The sequence below is a fragment of the Gossypium hirsutum genome, chromosome D13 (genome assembly GCF_007990345.1).
Source record: "Gossypium hirsutum isolate 1008001.06 chromosome D13, Gossypium_hirsutum_v2.1, whole genome shotgun sequence".
Taxonomy (NCBI): Eukaryota; Viridiplantae; Streptophyta; class Magnoliopsida; order Malvales; family Malvaceae; genus Gossypium; species Gossypium hirsutum.
The window spans coordinates 60,198,739-60,218,200 of record NC_053449.1 but is presented as its reverse complement, the minus strand read 5'-3'; the positions used below and the strand labels follow the sequence as shown (position 1 = coordinate 60,218,200).

Below are 19,462 nucleotides of genomic sequence, written 5' to 3'. Positions count from 1 at the left end.
CAATATTCATACAACTTTATATTTATTCATGCATCATAAGTATTGGATTTTGTTTCTTACTCTTTCGGTTTCATTTGATAAAATTACTCAAAATTTCACTGTTTTTTTTTCTTCAAAGTTTTACTATTAATTATTACAAATGTGGAGTAATTATAATTTAAAAATTAAAGAGTTAAATATAAAATTGGTACTCGAATTTATTCACTTCTTTCAAATTGATGCTTAAGATTTTTTTTTGTTCTAGATTGGTACCCAAGCCTAACGTCGTTGCTTTTTTACTAACACATGAAAGAAAAGAAAAATAATGACATAATCAGGATGTCACTACTAACACATGTCATTGTCTGATACTATCACCTACCTTAAACTTAACGGCGTTAGGCTTGAGTGCTAATATAGTTGTCGGAAAAGAAGTTAGGATATCAATCTAGGACCAAAAAAAACCTTAAGTATTAATTTGGGAGAAGTGGACAAATTGAGATTGCCAATTTCATATTTAACCCAAAATCAAATAGTGAAAACACATTACTGCAAATTTGATAATACATATTATTTCTTGAGTAAAAGATAAAGTAAAAATTAGGGGCTGGTAGGGTTCTGTTCTCTCTAAAATAGAAAATTTTCCATTTAGGTTGTTTTATGATTTACAAAACTTTAAATTAGTATTGATAAAATTACATTTTAACTTCCAAAAATGATAAAAGTTTGATTTAATTCTTTAAAAGTTATAAAGATATAGACTATTAAAATGATGAAATTGTATTTTTACTATCGTAAAAATATACAATTTAATTCTGATCCTCAAAAAAATTTTTGACTTTACCCAAATATATATAATATATTTTTCACAATAAACATTGTAGAGAGGGTCTACTCGTTTGTTTATTTAAACCCTAAAAGGTTATATCATTTTGTTTGTCTTTTAAATGTTAAAGTCTAGACTTAAATTTTACCAAATGATTCCTGACAGATAATCCTAAATTTATTGATTCCGGTTTCACTTGGATTATAGTTTTTTTTTCTTTAGAAAAAAATCAGGTTCAAATATAAAGATAAGTGGATTCTTTATTATAGTAGTCAGGGGCTGGCAGGGGCCCTGTCTCCCCTAAAATGAAAAATTTTCTATTTAGGTCTTTTAATTTTTTTAAAATTTTAAATTAGTAAAGGTAAATTTGTACTTTGCTCCCCTAAAAATGATAAAAATTCGATTTAATCTTTTAAAATTCTTTTCTAACTTTACCCCAATATATATAATATTTTTCACAATAATCATTACAGAGATAGTTCACTCGTTTGTATATGTAACCCCTAAAAGATTACATCACTTTGTTTGTCTTTTAAATATTGAAATCTAGACATAAATTTTACCAAATGATTCCTGACAGATAATATCAAATTTATTGATTCCAGTTTCACTTGAATTATAGTTTTTTCTTTTTTAGAATAAAATTAAGTTCGAATGTAAAAATAAGTGAATTTTTTATTATAGTAGTCAGGGGCTGGTAGGGGCCCCGGCTCCCTTAAAATGAAAAATTTTCTATTTAGGCCCTTTAATTTTTGTAAAATTTTAAATTAGTAAAGGTAAAATTATACTTTAACCCCCTTAAAAATGATAAAAATTTGATTTAATCCTTTAAAATTCTTTTCTAACTTTACCCCAATATATATAATATATTTTTCACAATAACCATTATAGAGTTAGTCCACTTGTTTGTATATGTAACCCCTAAAAGGTTACTCTTTGTTTGTCTTTTAAATATTAAAATCTAGACTTAAATTTTATCAAATGATTCCTTACAGATAATCTCAAATTTATTGATTCCGGTTTCACTTGAATTATAGTTTTTTTTCTTTAGAAAAAAATCAGGTTCGAATGTTAAGATAAGTGAATTTTTTTATTATAGTAGCCAGGGGTTGGCAGGGGGCCCGACACCCTTAAAATAGAACAAAAATCTATTTAGGCCCTTTAATTTTTTTTAAAATTTAAATTAATAAAAGTAAAATTACACTTTGCCCCCTTAAAATTGATAAAAATTCAATTTAGTCCTTTAATTTTTTTTTCTAACTCTATCCCAATATATATAATATATAATTTTCACAATAACCATTACAGAGAGGGTTCACTCGTTTGTATATGTAAACCCTAAAAGGTTACATTACTTTGTTCATCTTTTAAATATTGAAATCTAGACTTCAATTTTACCAAATGATTCATGAGAGATGATCTCAAATTTATTGATTCCGGTTTCACTTGGATTATAGTTTTTTTTTCTTTAGAAAAAAATCAGGTTCTAATGTAAAGATAAGTGAATTTTTTATTGTAGTAGCTAGGGGCTGGCAAAGGCCCTGACTCTCTTAAAATAGAAAATTTTTTATTTAGGCCCTTTAATTTTTTGAAAATTTTATATTAGTAAAGGTAAAATTGCAATTTGGCCCCCTAAAAATGATAAAAATTCGAATTAATCATTCAAATTTCTCTTCTAACTTTACCCTAATATATATTTTTCACAATAACCATTACAGAAATGGTCCACTCGTTTGTATATGTAACCCCTAAAAGGTTACATCACTTTGTTTGTCTTTTAAATCTGTAAATCTAGATTTAAATTTTGCCAAATGATTCCTGAGAGATAATCTCAAATTTATTGATTTCGGTTTCACTTGGATTATAGTTTTTTTTTGCTTTAGAAAAAAATCAGGTTCGAATGTAAAGATAAGTAAATTTTTTATTATAAGTTTCAACAATGGGGTATCAAGTGGGCTGACAGGGTCCCGGCTCCCCTAAAATGTAAAGTTTTCTATTTAGGCCCTTTAATGTTTTAAAAATTTTAAATTAGTAAAGATAAATTTACACTTTAGCCCCCCTTAAAATGATAAAAATTTAATTTAATTCTTTAAAAATTATAGCATATTCAAATGGTGAAATTATATTTTTACTATTGTAAAAATTAAAATATAATTTCAACCCCCCTAAAATTTTTTTTGCCTTCGCCCTTGAGTTTCAAGATGAATTCAAGGAGAAATTAAGGGTTTTATCGATTTCATTTTTATTCGAATTTACATCTTTTTGATTATTGCAATAACTATCAATCTCAATTAAGTTAAAATATCATCTTGATTACTGCAATGGTAATCAGTGCCAATTAAGTTAAAACTCAATAAAAATAATTTTTATTTAAGCATATATTCAAGCCCACATCCTCTTGATTATTATTGCAGTAATAATATCAACTGAGTTAAAGCTTAATCGATGACAAAATTACTTATTAATTATAATATCTAGAAAGTAAGTTCATGGAATATTTTGAAGATAATTTTTATCAATATTGTAGGTGTGCCATAATCTAATAACTTTTATAATAGTTCTAAATAAATGACGGTGAGATGATTTAATTCGTTCTTAATTATAACTAATATCCTTTTTAGAAAATCGTTATTTTCACGCTCTTTTTATTAATTACCTTTATCACATTATGTTATGGAATATCGTATTTGCAGCACGTTTTAATTAAACACGTTTACCATATTTCGTTACAAAATAGTGCATGAAAACATCAATCGAGATTACCCTAAATATGGGAAAAGAGGTATTGAAGTTATATTTCAAAAATTCGTTATTTCCGTACCTTCTTAAATTAAATACTCGTGACGTGTTTGTATCTTCTTTCAATTAAACACACGTATCATACGTCGTTACAAAATAGTGCATGAAAACATCGAAAGAGATTACGTCGAATATGGGAAAAGAGGTATTGAAGTTACATTTCAAAAATTCGTTATTTCCGCGCCTTCTTAAGTTAAATACTCCTAGTGTGTTCGTGACTTCTTTAAATTAAACATACGTATCATATTTCGTTACGAAGTAGTGCATGAAAATATTATTGACACAATTTCAGACATTGATAAATATCAAAAATACATTTTAAATTTCAAAAAGAAATTGTAAATTGCCGATAGAATTTTAGTTCGATTGACATGAATATTATTATTAATGTAGGAGAGCTTAGATTTAAGTACGTTGGAGCGCATTATCAAAATTTCAGATCAAAGAAATGGATTATCAGGTGATTGATGGTGAACATATTTTATTTTTTTTAAATATCACATATTGAAATTTCGCTGCGAAACAGGTATTTTAATCGAAATTACCATTACTTCAAACTGAAATTACTATTCCTTCCTCTTTTACAACGGTTTGACTTTACACCACACAAAGGGGATTATTACTATTTAAACCCTTTTTTTTTAAACCACTTAAATTATATCCCAAGCGAAACTGGCAAATTGAATGGTGGTGGCGGCGGTGCGGGTGAAGCTGGTTTGGGGCGTTTAGGCACAAATTTCCGAGCCCAAACATGTTTTCCGTTGATGGTGAACTTAGCTTTGACATTACCATTAAGGATATATTCAATGGCAGCCGGTGAGTGACACACGATCCGAGCAAACAACGGTTGTTCATTAGGCATCACATCTTGCATGTGCAATGACTCGATGCAATTCCCATACAGCCTGGTGAAAAATTCCCTAACTTCCCATTCATGAACCAGGTACCCTTTCGAGAACGTCACGAATATGGTCCGATCATCGGGATGGACTTCGTTGGTTTGAGCAGCCGCTGGCAAAGAGCCAAATTGAACCCTAGGTGGTGCTGGTGTTGGTACTCGTGCTGCTAGTGGTGGTTGCACTTGCACTTGTCGTGGGTGCTGCCGCTGTTGCTGTTGATGGTACAGGCTAAGATCAGCTAAGCTCTGATGCGCTTTTCGTTCAACGGCCTGTTGCATGATGTCCTTCAACGCCCTCATGCAGACTTCGTTGACGAGCTTAGCAAGGCCTCGCACCGCGATGAGCCGGTGCTTGGCAAAGAACGGGAGAGCCAGCTCACTGTCGATCAGGCGCTGCATCAAAGGGGTATCGTTGCGTCTAGTGGACAACGGAGAGACTTTCTCGTTGTGAATGACGCCAAGACAAGCCAAAGCCTCATCGGCAAGCTCGTTCACCAGTACACGAGGCAAAGGCAACAGTTTTGTCACAACCTTTTTAAACCCAACCCTCTCAAGCCACAGCCATAACGCGATACAATGAAGCGATTCCACCGGGTCTCGGCATAGATTCATTACAAGCACAGCGTACAACTCACGATCAATGTTGTGAAACATGTTGAATTGCTGGTCGGGAACGAAATAAGTACCTCGAGGAACCATAGCTTTCACCACCGAAACAAGTCCCTGTACTGTATCCATTGTTAACAATCACAACAACAACAACAATGAAATGAAAAACCAGTGAAACCAATTTATATATTTATGTGATATGAATTTGGGTATGAATGCAAGAGGAAAAGCAAACCTGATTCTCAGATAGGAACGGATTGCCTCGATAAACACCCAACTCTAACACCAACCAGTTGCAACCAAGGGGAACCAACCACAAAACATGAATGTGCTTTGACTTCATTCATGTATATATACACGCATGTGTATATATATGTGTGTGTATGTGTGTGAGTGTATACGAGTGTTGAGTGTGAACTGACCTATAGAATCATAAGTTTGTTCTTAAGAAATAAATTCCTGAAAACCAACAAAAAGTTTGCTGTCTTTATTTGAGCAATTGAAGAAAGAAAATTTGTTTATGGTAAGGTAATAATTACTAAAGGTATAGGCTTTGTATGGTAATTAGAGTTGGGATCATTTATAAACTTAGCCGTTTCAGTATTTGGGCATTCAAAAAATAAATTCAAATTTCTTAAAAGGCATAAAAATAAATAAATTAAGAAATTAGTTTAGCAACCATCTTTTAATTTAAGATTTTGATGATTCAACTCATTCAGTCTTAGCTTAATTGACATTAATATTGTTTTCAGTGCAAGAGGATATAGGTTTGAATACGCTAAAGTGCATTTTCTTCCTATTTAAAAATTGAGAAGTTATGGGTAGTTTTAAGCTTTCTATAAAAAAAAATCTGATTATTCAAGTCCAAATATAATTATATGTAATCGTGATGTGAGGGTATTTAATGGGATTCTTTCATATTTTAGTCTCTTGTGCAATTTGATTTTACATTATACTTGGTTGGGTATATATTTATGGGTAAATGCTCAAATTAGGGTTCAATCTTTTAAAATTTGTTTATATAAGAGCCTAAGCTTTACATAAGTTCTCAGACAAGGATTTTTCACACACTTCAACCCATTTTGTAAAAAAAAAAAGGTAAATAATAACATGTTTAGAATAAAACACAACACCCCAATCAGAATATAATTTGAAACCTGATATATGATATTTGAAAGGTTCTTATTTGAGCATTTTCGAAAAAATTAGGCCTTTGTTTGATTATTTTAAAATGTTTAACCTTCATTTGAGCACTTTTACAAAAGTGAGAGTTTTATATGACCATTTTAAATAGTTTAGTCCTTATGTGGGAAATCATTAAAAAGTTGGATTCTAATTTTAGCATTTAGCCTATATTTTTTTTTTATAAACTAGGCTTAAAAAGTTTAGGCTTTCATAAGTTTTTTTTTTATCAATGATTAAATCAAGGGGAAACTATAAAAATAGTTACTTTTGTTTGCTTCAAATTATATTTTTGTCACTTATGTTATCATTTTGTTACGAAGTGGTCACTTTACCGTTAAAACTCCATTACCTCTCTAATGAAAGTCCTACGTGGCAATCCAAATGGGTTTTAAATACCAACTTGGATATCAAGTTGCTGGGATAAAAATATGTTTTTAATTAAATAAATTTAATTTAGACTACGATGTAATACATCCAAGTTAGCATTTAAAACTCATTTGGACTACCACGTAGAACCGCCGTTAGAGAGGTAATGGAGCTTAACGGTAGAGTGACCACTTCTTAACAAAACGATAGCGTAAGTGACCAAAACGTAACATTTTAAACATAAGTGACTAAAATGTAATCCGAGACAAACAAAAGTGACTATTTTTGTAGTTTACCCTTAAATTAATTAACAATGTTAAAGTTGATTCTATTCAAATATGAAATTGTAATAAAGTCTTGATTTTGAACTTAACCAAATAAATAAAAATGGGAAGCCTTAACTCGATTAGTATTGACATTGCTGTCAGTGTAGGAGGACGTGTATTCGAGTACGCTGAAACGCATTATTCTCCTATTTAAGGATTAGGAAAATATTATGAATAGTTCTAAGCATCGTATAAAAAAACGAAAAATAATTTTTTTTTTGTTAATGTTTAAGTAAAAGAATAAAATGTCATAAGATTTGATTAAGAAAGATATATAATGAAATAGAGATTTGACAAATTCATTATGTGAGAAGCAATAAAATTAATTATCTACAAATTTGAAGAATTCTTTGAATTTTCCGAAGTAGTAACCACTAGAATAAATTGTTGTTATGAGATTAGAGTTATAATTTTGGTAAAAGAATTTTTCAATCTTTCTCAATTTCGAAATTGACTAAATTAATTCCTCTTAACAAAATTGAAGTAATTTAATCCTTATCAATTCCGAAAATAAACAACTAAGGACAATTAATCACTACATTAATATCTTCCATCAATTGTCATAACAAATTTAGCCTTTAATATTTATATATTTTGTTATTTTGGCCTTAATTCTAAAAATTCAACAAATTCAAACTCATGAAGAGTAAAAGCTAAACTATATTAGTGACAAGTAAATCCTTTGTATGTGAAAAATCTCGATATATTTTTGGGATAAAGGTGAATCGCAAAGCCTAAGACGACTCATAAAGCACTTGATCACGATCAACTTTGTACACCTACTTAGGTATTGAGCATTTACATGTAAAAATGGAATTCTTTGGAATGTATAATTGTAACTCCGTAAAATGGAATCGGGTAACTTTTTTTTTACATATGGAACCATTCATGTGGGGATAACATATAGAACATTTACATATTTACACAAATGTTGTAAGATAAATTTATTAAATTGGGACTAAATTGTAACTTTTTTACTTAAATAATCAAAACGAAACTTACCCATAATGGTGTAATTTACTGATATAAGATTGGTCTTTTTCTAAAAACGTCTTGAATTCTTCATTTAAGCATAGAACAAAAAAGAAAAAAAAAACTAATTCCACTCCAAAAGTGTTGGGATTTGTCTATACATATTGGTGTGGAAGGAGTAAATTTAGGCTCCACGCTGCTCGCTTGATTCAGTTGAAGATGTACATGTTTGGTTTCTAAATGTTGAAATCTTCTTTTGTAATTCGAGGTTCGACATCCGCTCAACTTCCAATGCTCGCTCGAGCTATATACCAATATCCAACACTCACAATCGAGTCCAAGTATATATAAATAAGTATACGAAAAGGATCGTGGAGAAGTAGTTACCTTTGCAGCTCGAGTGCTCCATTCTCCTAGAATAGCTCTCAGTCTTTCATTCTCTTCGACATACTGTTTTGGGTTTTCAGCAAAAAATAAAATGAACAATGTCAATATAGCAGTGTAAGATTACAATAATTTTACCACTTTATTAATACTAGGTGTTTGCAGCTTACCTGATTGTTAGTTGTTCGAACGCATTGGACCTCTGCTTCTGTGTCAGCTATTAAAGATCGAGCAAGTCTTAGTTCGGACTGCAGCTGATTCATCTGCAATTCGAATGGTTAATTGCTCGGTTTCTGATACAATCTACTACTATTGCACTTCCGTAAATAAGGCCGGGAACTAAGGTTGAATGCTTACTATCAATGCTCTGAAGTGGAACAAGTTCAGGTGCATAGAACAAGAATGAACAAATTGGAGTTTAAATACTAAGAACACTCTGTCCCTAAGTACCTATCCATAGCTGTAAATGTAATGCATAGGGAATCGAGTGTAAGTGTTGGATATGGATATATGTATGACACGTGTATTTTTCAAGTTTTAATGTATTTGAAGAGTCATATCCTTGTATCCATGTCTGAAAAAGTGTCAGACGGGGGTGTGAGAATAGATACTATAAAGAAAATGAAGAGTCGGAACAACATAGGGTTGCAGGTTTGCATACCAAATGCATGCCCTGATTCTTAACACCTTAAAACCTTACTCTTAGGCATAAGTAACCGAACGAACAAAGCATGGTGCCTAAGACAACTACAAATAATATGCAAGAACAAAAAGTTCAATTGTTCAAAAGAATATATCTAACATCAATAAGGTTTTCATGTTTCCGATATTAACTAGGGTACCTCAGCTGAAACTGTTCGTAATTCTTGATCACGAGCTGCTAATAGATGGGCAAGATCAACCTGAAAAGAAGTCAAGAGTAAACCATTATTTTGACCGTTATGTGCACAGTTATCCCAACATTCATCTGTAAAGATAGATCACCACCTGAGGTGTGCTTCCATCATTAGATCCTTCGTATTTGCTCAAGCACTCTTGCAATCGAAGAATCTGCAATTAAAGACATATAACTTGTATAACAATATTCTGCTATGGTACTGCAAAAAGATTGAAGAAAACAACTATGACGAATTATAGTTGCAAGATGATCCAAGTACCTCCTCACTTAGAAAATGAAGGTTTTCACGCTGATACTGCAGTAAAGCCATTTGCTGATCAGAGAGTCGACCACCGTCATGATACCTGGTGCACCAAGCAGAAACAAACATAGCGCATAAACAGCAGCATTTCATATAACGATAGTGATGATTCGTAATTTCATATTAATCTTTGTCTCAGTTTCATGACAAGTGAATCTGCAACAACCATAATTAGGATGTCTAGAAACCAGCCGAGTTCCAGCAATGGTAAAATATTAAACTATCTACTTAAACTAAAGATTGAAAAACAAATCTTTCATGGCTGTAGGGCCTAGGACTATGGAAGGCTGAAACCACCAAAACCTTGTCCAAGGAACGCCTCGACAGCTCATCAGAGACTGACATTTGCTAAACAGCCTACCACCTATGGCCCTAACTATATGACCTTGCTAGACATTGCATGCAAGGACACTTGGACTCTTGCCTATTGCATCAATGCTCATGTGTGAGCCCTTCAACAGGATAATACATCCTGCAAATATATTCAGAAGCACGTGTTTAAGGGCCCTCCATGACTTAATTAGTAGCTCCCCCTCACAAGACACCTTATATTGTGAGGACCTCACCATGAAGGGTATAAATAACCCAACTCCATCATCTTCATCCTCAAGACGACCAACATTATGTTACTTTAGCAAACTATCTTCACACCACTTAAATGGTAATCCGACCACTAAGAGGCTCTCTACACCACTGCATGAACCTTCATCTCTCCTCGACACACAAACCTTACATTAACAATGGTGAATCTTGAAAACATAGTTTGGATTGGATCAATAAATGATTTTCCATTACCTCAAATCTTCCAAAGGACTTGATGGTTGAAGGGGAGAATATAATGACTTCAAAACATCAGGCTGAGAATCCAATGAATTGTACTGATATACGTAACCTACAAGAACAACAATAATGCAGAAACATATAGGCACCGAACCAACTATTTGGAAAAGCCGACCTGAATAACTGAAAAAAAAAAGCTATCGGCATGTTTAATTCAATTAAACTCCTCAAATGGTATGCGAGCTTACCAATATACACACTCATAAAGAACCCAGAACATACTGCTTCAACCAACATAATAATCCTGCAAATCAAGTGGAATATTGCCAATGATATGTAGTTAAAATGTTATTGTCATATGTAATTCATATCAAATTCCGAATTAACCCAACATTCCCAGCAATCAATAACATCATACTGCCACAATTACAAATTGTAACATAAAAATAATTAAATACAGAATGAGCATCCAGAACTGATAAAGGCTAAAAACTACTAAGAACAAATACTTAATGAAGTATTAAGCATAACCCAAAATAGGAATTATTGGTGAGTGCCGTACCTGAGTATAGTAGAGGTAGAAAGGATACGAATATAGGGTTCCCAGACCATGACAAGTATCATTCCAGCAGTTCCTAGTACAACAATAATGGGATGACAAAAAAATGACCTTTTATTACAAAATTACAAAATCACAAGTAAAAGAAGTATAACTATAACTTTAACATTATTCCTAACTGAAAAAGATTCCGTAGAGATAAGCCACTATCGTTTGTGTGGATAAAAGGGATCGCTACATCCTAACGTAATAAAAACAAGTGCTTGCCTTCAAAATACATAAAACATACTCACCATAAGCAGTAATGGCGAATGGTAGACGAACAATATGCTTCAACTTCTGACTGAAACTATAGTAACCCTACAAAATACAAAAGCATTTAGCATCTTCTACAAATTCAACTGTCACTTAGAAGCCACCGGAGTTGGAATAATTGGTAAAGTTACTTGTAAACGTATCTTCTGGACTTGATAAACATGGTATTGCTGAAAAATGCCTGTAAAAATCAAACAAGACCTTCTATATCTAATTAAAACATAAAGGAATATCGTCTTTGAATCTATAATACAAAGTACCCCATGGATGGTAGAGATCCAAAACAACATCTTTCATCTTTTTCATTCAATAAAAATACAAAATAAGACCTATAGCAAAGATACCTGTGACTATTAAAAGAACAACATCACAACTGCAAAGCAATGGTAAGACTAAATGCCCAAGAGGCTGAAATATCCAAGGAGCTGCTGCAGCCAAGATTGCGTAACCCGCCTAAAAACTTTGAAAAACAATCAGAGTTTTGCTTAATGATAAATTGAAAAGGAAATAGCAAATGAACTTCAACTTGCCAGTATGAAACAATAAAAAACACCCCCAACTATACTCCTTGGTTTCCGGTGACCAAATAATGGAGCTTCATGAAGTATATCAAGGAACCTAGAAATGACACAAAAATGTGAAATTATACCCATTACTCATTTCAGTGAAAAAATTGCTAAGATCAAGTTAGATTACCAAAATTTGATTCCTAAAGTTGAAGTTCTGGGGAATGTTATCCCAAAAGTTACATTAAACAAGCGTAATTCTTGAATAATTTCATACAATAAAACCCAGAAAACTTAATTATTAAGGCATGAACGACAAACGAAATTTAGAAGTTCTTCAAGCAGAAGGATTCAAAGCTTACATAGCATCATTTTCTTGAGGAGATGTAGGATTGGAAGAAGCGTGCCTCTCATTAGACATCATCCACCACTTCTCTAAAAAACAGGGTTCAACTTTTTTTCAATTTACTCAGTTTTCAGTGCAAAAAAAAAAGCTGAATCGATACAGATTTCATCTAGTATCAGTTTTTCAGTTTTTTCTTTTTTGCGGGGTTGGCGGTCAAGACTCAGTGCTGCAACAAACGTTCTTCGCTTGTTCTTGGCTATTTTTTTACCCCAATAAAAATGTCAAATGAAAATGGCATCCTATAGGCCCAATAGTCTTATATTGCTGGTTTAATCATGGACCAAGTGAGCCTCAATATGTTTAAATAAAGAAGACAAAAAAGCCTAAACCTTTAAAGCCTTTGTCTTGTTTCGATAAACAGTAGTGGTGGTCTATCTTCTCAGGGCAGTGAAATGAGAGCCAGCAAAAAACATAAACCCTAGTACTACTGCCATTGATTCCCTTTGCAGGCATTACAGCTTATTTCCCCATTAAACAAAAACAGTGTCTGGTTCTCAATATACCCGTTGATCTGTTTTAGTTATTGAATCCTCGAGATTCATCAAGGGTTTAATCTCTTCTCTGGGTTAATATTATATTATCCATTAGTTCGAGCTACTGATCGTTTTACTATGGCATCTCCATGAGAGTTCAATGAAAAATCCAACTTTGAACCTTGGGTGTCTATTAGAAAAACAAAGGGGTGTTTAATTAGGAGCTAGGTATGTCGTGGGGTTACAATCTTACTGATGACCCTTTTTTCATTGACAAATCGTGTCTCAAGGGTTCTTTCAGCCTCTAAGGTCTTCATCCCTCATCGTCGCATCCAATTTCACGGTGGGTCTCATTCACAAGGCAATAAAGAGCCTAAGGCAATCCAAAAGCAAGAATCTTGGTTCGTTAAGGTTGTATGCACTCTCTTTGTTTACTCACAACCATTGGATGATGCCTGTTTGAGTTACTTGAACAACAATTTAACACCTTTAATTGAATTCGAAGTTGTTAAATGGTTAAAAAACCCAACATTTGGGTTGAAGTTTTTGGAGTTAAGTAGGTTAAATCTTAATATAAATCATTCTTTTTGGACTTATAATTTGCTTATTAGGTCATTTTGTTGTATGGGTTTAAATGGTTCAGCTAGATTAGTTTTTGATTATATGAAGATTGATGGCCATTTGCCGGATAGTACTTTGTTAGGGTTTATGATTTCATCATTTGGGAGAGCTGGTGAGTTTGGTATGGCAAGGAAATTGCTTGCTGAGGTTCAATCTGATGATGTAATGGTCACCATTTTTGCAGTGAACAACTTGTTGAATATGATGGTTAAGCAAAATAATCTAGAAGAGGCAGTTAGTTTATATAAGGAGAATTTAGGGTTGAACTTTAACCCGGATACTTGGACGTTCAATATTCTAATTCGAGGCCTTTGCAGAGTTGGGAAAGTGGATCAGGCTTTTGAGTTTTTTAACGATATGAGGAGTTTTGGCTGTTTTCCTGATATCGTTACATATAACACCATTATTAATGGGTTGTGTAGGGAATATGAGGTAGATAGAGGTCATAGTTTATTGAATGAAATTCGATTGAGAGATGATTGTGCACCAAATGTTGTGACTTATACATCGGTTATATCTGGTTATTGTAAGTTGAGGAAGATGGAGGAGGCATCTGCGCTTTTTGATGAGATGATGAGCTCCGGAACTTTGCCTAGTGTTGTTACTTTTAATGTTTTGATTGATGGCTTTGGCAAAGTCGGTGATATGCTTTCCGCTAAATCGTTGTATGAGAAGATGGCTTCTTTTGGTTGCATTCCTGATGTTGTTACCTTCACTTCGTTGATTAATGGATACTGTCAAATTGGAGATGTGAACAGGAGCTTTCAGCTTTGGGATGCAATGAAAGTGAAGAATGTATCTCCGAATGTTTATACCTTTGCAATTACTATTAATGCGTTATGCAAGGAAAATAGATTATGTGAGGCTTGTCGATTTTTGAGGGAGTTGCAATGTAGGAATATTGTTCCAAAACCATTTATCTTCAACCCTGTGATTGATGGGTTCTGCAAGGCTGGAAATTTGGATGAGGCCAATCAAATAGTAGCAGAGATGGAAAAGAAAAAATGCGATCCTGATAAAGTGACATTTACTATTCTCATTATCGGGCATTGTATGAAAGGAAGAATGCTCAAAGCAATTAGCATTTTCGATAAAATGTTATCAGTCGGTTGTCCTCCAGATGATGTAACTGTACGTTCTTTGATATCTTGCCTTTTGAAAGCCGGGATGCCTAAGGAAGCTTATCGTATTTCTACGATAACATCATGAAGATGGATAGTTCATCATCCGTGGATAACAACGCGCTCTCGAGCATAAATAGGGACGTGGTTGTAGTTGCTTAAGAAAAAAGATCCCTGATGATTAAAATTGGTGTCATTCCAAAATATCGAGAAGGCTCATCATCATGCATCAACGTCAAGTATCCGATCAAGCACATCCAGCTTGAAGCACAAATGGTGTTGCATTCGATAAGTAATGTCTTTGTTTTCTTTAGTTCAGATCATAAACTGCAATCATGCAATTTAGTAGAAATTGACTGGTTAAATCGGATCTTTATGAAATTGCAGGTGAATGCATATGTATATATAGATGTATGATATTAGAACATCTGTTGTTGAACCTTAATCGTAGGTGAAGGATTTATGTCGAGTTGCATTATTGTTTCTACGGGTTTGCAGGATAGCAGATAAGCATTTTTCGATATATCGGTTGGAACCATGATGGTACGTTGTCGTTGCTTCTTACATTATATAAGAGGGTGGTAGATAGGAGATTAAAAGCTACATCTTAAATCCAAATTTGGTAGGGGAACACCAATGAATGTTTAGCTTCAAATGCTGGATGGTGCTATAGAAAGCTTGCATGATGTACCGTGGAGGTCAGCCATTTATCCTCGCAGTTCAGTACCTCGCCGCTCCATGTCCGATAAAATCTCCAACACAGTAATGTAAAATTGAAGCAATCCATGTTTAGGGTAAGGGAAAAAAGGGTAGATCAATTTCCTTGTGTTAGATTTCATTTTTCCTTCTTTGTAGCTATTTGATATTGTTTTCTGCCATTTTCAGCCTCTCGCATGATGCATGCTACATGCAACGTTCGGTCCGTACAGATTGTTAGAAAATTTTCAAAAATTAATGAAATTTCTGCCTTTCCATCAAGAAAGCTAGTATTGTTGATGCAATTTCCTCAACACTGTTTTTGTGGAGATTTGATGAATAAAACCATATGAATTGATGGATTTTGTATTACACAAACACAAGAAGCATTTCAAAGATAAGATTTACATTAATGTCTTTGTTGTGTACAACAGATTATGTCTTTGAAATTATTGTATATTAAACCAAGCACCTTCAACATGTACCATGACATTGACCCCTTACATTTTTAGACCATAGTTTAAAACACAAAGCAATGACAGAAGTCAAGACAGTCACTCAAGATCAAGCAACAACAGGGTATGATGCACATGTTGCCACACCTGCAACCAAATTGGAGATAAAAAGCGAAGTCAATACACGTATATTCCGAAAATACTTAAAAAGGGTATCGTATCTCCATATCTGAATACAAGTTTTAAGACTTACCACACATGTTTTTCCCCATCTCCATCTTGAAGTAGCCATTGTCACCCCATTGAGCTCCCCATGAGTTCTTGATGAGCCAATACGGAACACCGTTTTCAACACCATATCCAACTGCAAGAACGGCATGGTTCACATCCTGCAACATAAACACCCCCAGTTAGCTATCTAACATTCACAACCAAATTCGAGTAAGACAATAAAAACCTTACCTGGGAAGTGGTACCACATTTGTCACTGGTGAAAACCCCAGTCTTGTAAAACCGGAAACTAGTGATAACTTGAAACGCAACACTAACCGGCCGGACCAACGCGACTGCATGCTTCAATTCGTCTTCGGCACCCTATGTTTTTTGATTGTCCAAAAGATGAAACCATTTAAACCCATAAGGGCTAAGGCAATTTGTTTTAAGCTTTATACCAGAAAAAGCAAGGACCATGAAACTACTTACCAAGGTAATGTTGACAGAGTCAATGACTTGGACACCCACATTTTCAGGTGAGAATTTGCATTCACCATCTTTAGCAGTGTAAGGGTAAGCTTCCTCAGTGTCGAGGCCACCGTTGTATTTGATGTATTCGAAGGCTTGAGACGGCAACCCTCCGTGACAACCAAAGTTATTAAAGGCTCCAGCACAGTCCACTAGCTGCTGCTCTGATAGAGAGATCCCTTTCCCAAATGCCTGATGATAAGCAGCCTCTAGTGCCCCAGTGGTACTGCAGATATCATAAAAGGTCACATCTCGAAAATTTTTACGAACATATAATCCTTCAAATATATCGAAAAACTTAGAAAGACCCGAGCTCGAGCAAGGCTAACCTGAATGTCCAGCAAGATCCACAGGAGCCTTGTTCTTTAACAGGGCTGACAATGTCTGCTTCCCTCCAATCTTTCTGCAGATATCGAAGAAAAATCAAGCGTACTAATATACCCGTATCCGACACTCAAATCGAAATCCGAATATAAGTAATATAGGATCATAATCTTTTTTCTTCTTTTTTTGTACCGATTCAGGGAGGACGACATCAGTGAGTTGGTGATTGCCCTTTGTGGTGGCTGAGCAGTTTTGAGCAGCTCCAAGCCTGTGTTTTTGGAACTCGTCCCAGCTCCAATCAGCAAACCCTACATCGGTTGATTCAGTTAACAATCAAAGATCATGAGTGCACAGTGAGTCAAAGGAAGTTCAGGCAACTGAATTGAACTGAGCTAAATAAAAAAAAACGTACGATTAACAGCAAGAGTGTAAGATAAGCCTTTCTTGTTAGTGGATCGGATCAAATCCAAATTCTCTTTGAAAATCTGAAACCGAAGCTTCATTTCCTCCACCGTCTCGTACTTCCTTCCATGCCTAACCACCCCCCCACCCAAAAAAAAAAAGAGTCAAATTTTCATCTAAAAATTTCAATCTTTTTTTGCTTTTTAGTTCCAAAAACAACAGAAATAAGATAAAGGGTGTATGAATTTGACTACTTGTAAGCAAAGCGGGCGAAGGAGATAGCGTGACGTGTATGGCCAATGACACGAAGAACAGAGGACTCGTAGCCACGGAGACCGTCGGATACCATCCGAATAGGGTTGGAATCCTCGAAAGTTGATGCTGCGGTAACGCAGCATAGCATAAGGATGATGGAGGAGACCAATGTTAATCGAGCCATGATTATGGGGTTTTCTTTTTCTCTGTGTTTCTTGCTCTGTTACGCTATTTTTGTGGAATATAGAAATTTAAAGCAGGGGATTCCCGATGGTTGTTTGGACCTTTGACAGTGGGAAAAGACTAACCAATGGGAATAAAGAGAATAATAAAATGATATAAACAATAAATGAATATTATATCCCATAAATAAAAATTAGGATAAATTGTGAATAATTTCTTCTTTATAATTAATAAATATATATTTATATTTAAAATGTAAACAATTTTTTAATTCAAAATTGGGTAGTTGCTCTTAAAAAAAACTGCTGATGGCCGGATCAAATTAGATTTGAATCAGGCTTAAGCATGATATTAACATACTTTAAAAATAATTAAAGTTTTTTTTCACAAACATATTAATTAAACCAAATATTATAAAAATAAAACATAATCGATCTATTTATAATAATTTAATATTCACAAAATAAGATTTAAAGTTAAGTTAGAAAGTTCAATAATAAAAAATTGTATGAAAAGTTTAACATATTTTCAAAAAATATATTTTTTTATAATAACATTTTTCAAAATATAATGATAACCCAAAATTAAATAATGTTTAACAAAGCACGTGGGGTAGGTAAGATCCAATAATTGATATATTCGTATTTAATATTTCATTTTATTACAACTGTATTAAAATATTATCTAATTTTGTTGTTAAAATTTGATCTTTGTACATCAATATAAGGTACACATAACACGTCACGTATCACTAATTTTAATAGGCCTCTATAGTAAATTTTTTTGTGTCTAATATGATGCCTCCTCAAATATATAATACCTAGAATTACCCATAGTCCCTCATCAACTCTTAAATAGGAATATAATGTGCTTCAACGCACTCAAACCCACGTTCTCTTACGCTAGCAACAATATTAATACCAATCGAGCTAAGACTGGATCCACGCTATATGAAAATTCATTTTAAATCCATATATATAAAAGAAATGGGAGGAGGATATTAATTGATACCTTCAGAATCAACGAGCAAACGCAATAAAAAATCTTTTTAGTCATTCAATTTCAAATAACTATTAAAATCGTTACTGTATGACTTTTTATGTTCGCATTGCCTACACCAACTTAAAGTTTTTCTTCTCCTACTTTTCTAAAGTTCATTTTTTTCATAAACCAATTTTGAATATTACGAATCAACAAACAAAAATCCAAACAAATTTTTTTTGATCATCGACGTTAACCATCAGACCGACTTGGATCTAATATATGTTTTTCTACTCGTCAATGGGTACTGATCCACTGTATTAATTGTCAATTCATCACTTAGAGCTCACTACCCAGACTTTTAAAAAAGAAACTTAACCGTCCAGTGAATTAAAAAAAAACTTTCAATTAGTTTAACGACTTAAGGTGAGTTTGGATAGGCGATTGGGTGCGGTGCAGTGCGTTTAGCTTACTTTTTGTCTCACGCTACAGTATCGCTACAGTATCTAATCTCACCGCTACTGCTGTTTTTACACTAACCGCAGGTAAACACACCGCACATCTAAACCCACCATTAGATGAAAACTTTCAAATAAATCAATGACCATTTATAACTTTTTAAAGTTAAATGATGAAAACGTACATTTATTATAATTAATGAGAGTGATATAATTTACCCTTACATATATAACATAATGGTATAAATGACAAACCAATTGATTATCCCAAAAAAATCAAAAACAAAAGATATGATTTGGACAAAGAACTGAAATTTGTAAAGGACTAGAGGAGATATTTTCAAGTCAACATCAAAGAGTGGGCACTAATTGGCTTTTTCTGATTTCTTTTATTCCTACAAAGTCCAAATTATGTGGCATTTCTATCAATTATATGGCAAATACATGGCAAATTTTTAATGTGGACAGTGACCTATAAATAATAAATTTAATTTCAATATTTATTTCTTAATCAATTCAAAAGTTAATCAAATTAATTTTATTTGGATAGAAATTCTGATTGGACCGTAAAATTTAAGTGGTCGTGATAGTTTACATAACTATTTTTAAAAAATATCATCGTCGGTAATGAAGTACATATGGT

General features: G+C 33.3%; 4 protein-coding genes across 9 annotated transcripts; 1 reads left to right on the top strand and 3 right to left on the bottom strand.

Annotated features, from left to right (window-relative positions):
* Positions 1–4,128: 4,128 nt before the first annotated feature.
* LOC121225193 (uncharacterized) lies at positions 4,129–5,433 on the bottom strand. 2 transcript variants are annotated; one of them, XM_041109387.1, is made up of 2 exons: positions 5,347–5,433; positions 4,129–5,230 (listed from the first exon to the last, which is right to left on the bottom strand). In XM_041109387.1, exon 2 carries the CDS (start codon positions 5,199–5,201, stop codon positions 4,260–4,262), a length of 942 nt encoding a protein of 313 aa, XP_040965321.1. In that variant the 5' UTR covers positions 5,202–5,230; positions 5,347–5,433; the 3' UTR covers positions 4,129–4,259. The 2 variants fall into 2 exon arrangements, with proteins under 2 accessions (XP_040965321.1, XP_040965322.1); XM_041109388.1 differs by having other exon boundaries at positions 4,129–5,225; positions 5,347–5,427.
* Positions 5,434–7,940: 2,507 nt separating this feature from the next.
* Positions 7,941–12,341, bottom strand: LOC121225191 (protein FIP1). Its single transcript, XM_041109386.1, has 14 exons — positions 12,066–12,341; positions 11,728–11,815; positions 11,542–11,650; positions 11,329–11,378; positions 11,176–11,242; positions 10,886–10,958; positions 10,572–10,627; positions 10,339–10,435; positions 9,502–9,586; positions 9,332–9,394; positions 9,187–9,246; positions 8,515–8,607; positions 8,348–8,410; positions 7,941–8,264 (listed from the first exon to the last, which is right to left on the bottom strand). The coding sequence occupies exons 1-14, from the start codon at positions 12,125–12,127 to the stop codon at positions 8,145–8,147; spliced, it is 1,086 nt and encodes a 361-aa protein (XP_040965320.1). The 5' UTR covers positions 12,128–12,341; the 3' UTR covers positions 7,941–8,144.
* A 126-nt stretch (positions 12,342–12,467) lies between these two features.
* Positions 12,468–15,391, top strand: LOC121202957 (pentatricopeptide repeat-containing protein At2g06000). Of its 5 annotated transcripts, none has more exons than XM_041109385.1 (4): positions 12,468–14,616; positions 14,823–14,867; positions 14,951–15,118; positions 15,210–15,391. In XM_041109385.1, exon 1 carries the CDS (start codon positions 12,838–12,840, stop codon positions 14,410–14,412), a length of 1,575 nt encoding a protein of 524 aa, XP_040965319.1. In that variant the 5' UTR covers positions 12,468–12,837; the 3' UTR covers positions 14,413–14,616; positions 14,823–14,867; positions 14,951–15,118; positions 15,210–15,391. The 5 variants fall into 5 exon arrangements, with proteins under 5 accessions (XP_040965319.1, XP_040965318.1, XP_040965317.1 ...); XM_041109384.1 differs by having other exon boundaries at positions 14,712–14,867; XM_041109383.1 differs by lacking the exon at positions 15,210–15,391 and having other exon boundaries at positions 12,468–14,867; positions 14,951–15,090.
* An 18-nt stretch (positions 15,392–15,409) lies between these two features.
* LOC107893361 (thiol protease aleurain) lies at positions 15,410–17,591 on the bottom strand. Its single transcript, XM_016818330.2, has 8 exons — positions 17,197–17,591; positions 16,953–17,074; positions 16,733–16,848; positions 16,546–16,619; positions 16,178–16,442; positions 15,938–16,069; positions 15,729–15,864; positions 15,410–15,622 (listed from the first exon to the last, which is right to left on the bottom strand). Exons 1-8 carry the CDS (start codon positions 17,379–17,381, stop codon positions 15,585–15,587), a joined length of 1,068 nt encoding a protein of 355 aa, XP_016673819.2. The 5' UTR covers positions 17,382–17,591; the 3' UTR covers positions 15,410–15,584.
* Positions 17,592–19,462: the final 1,871 nt, after the last annotated feature.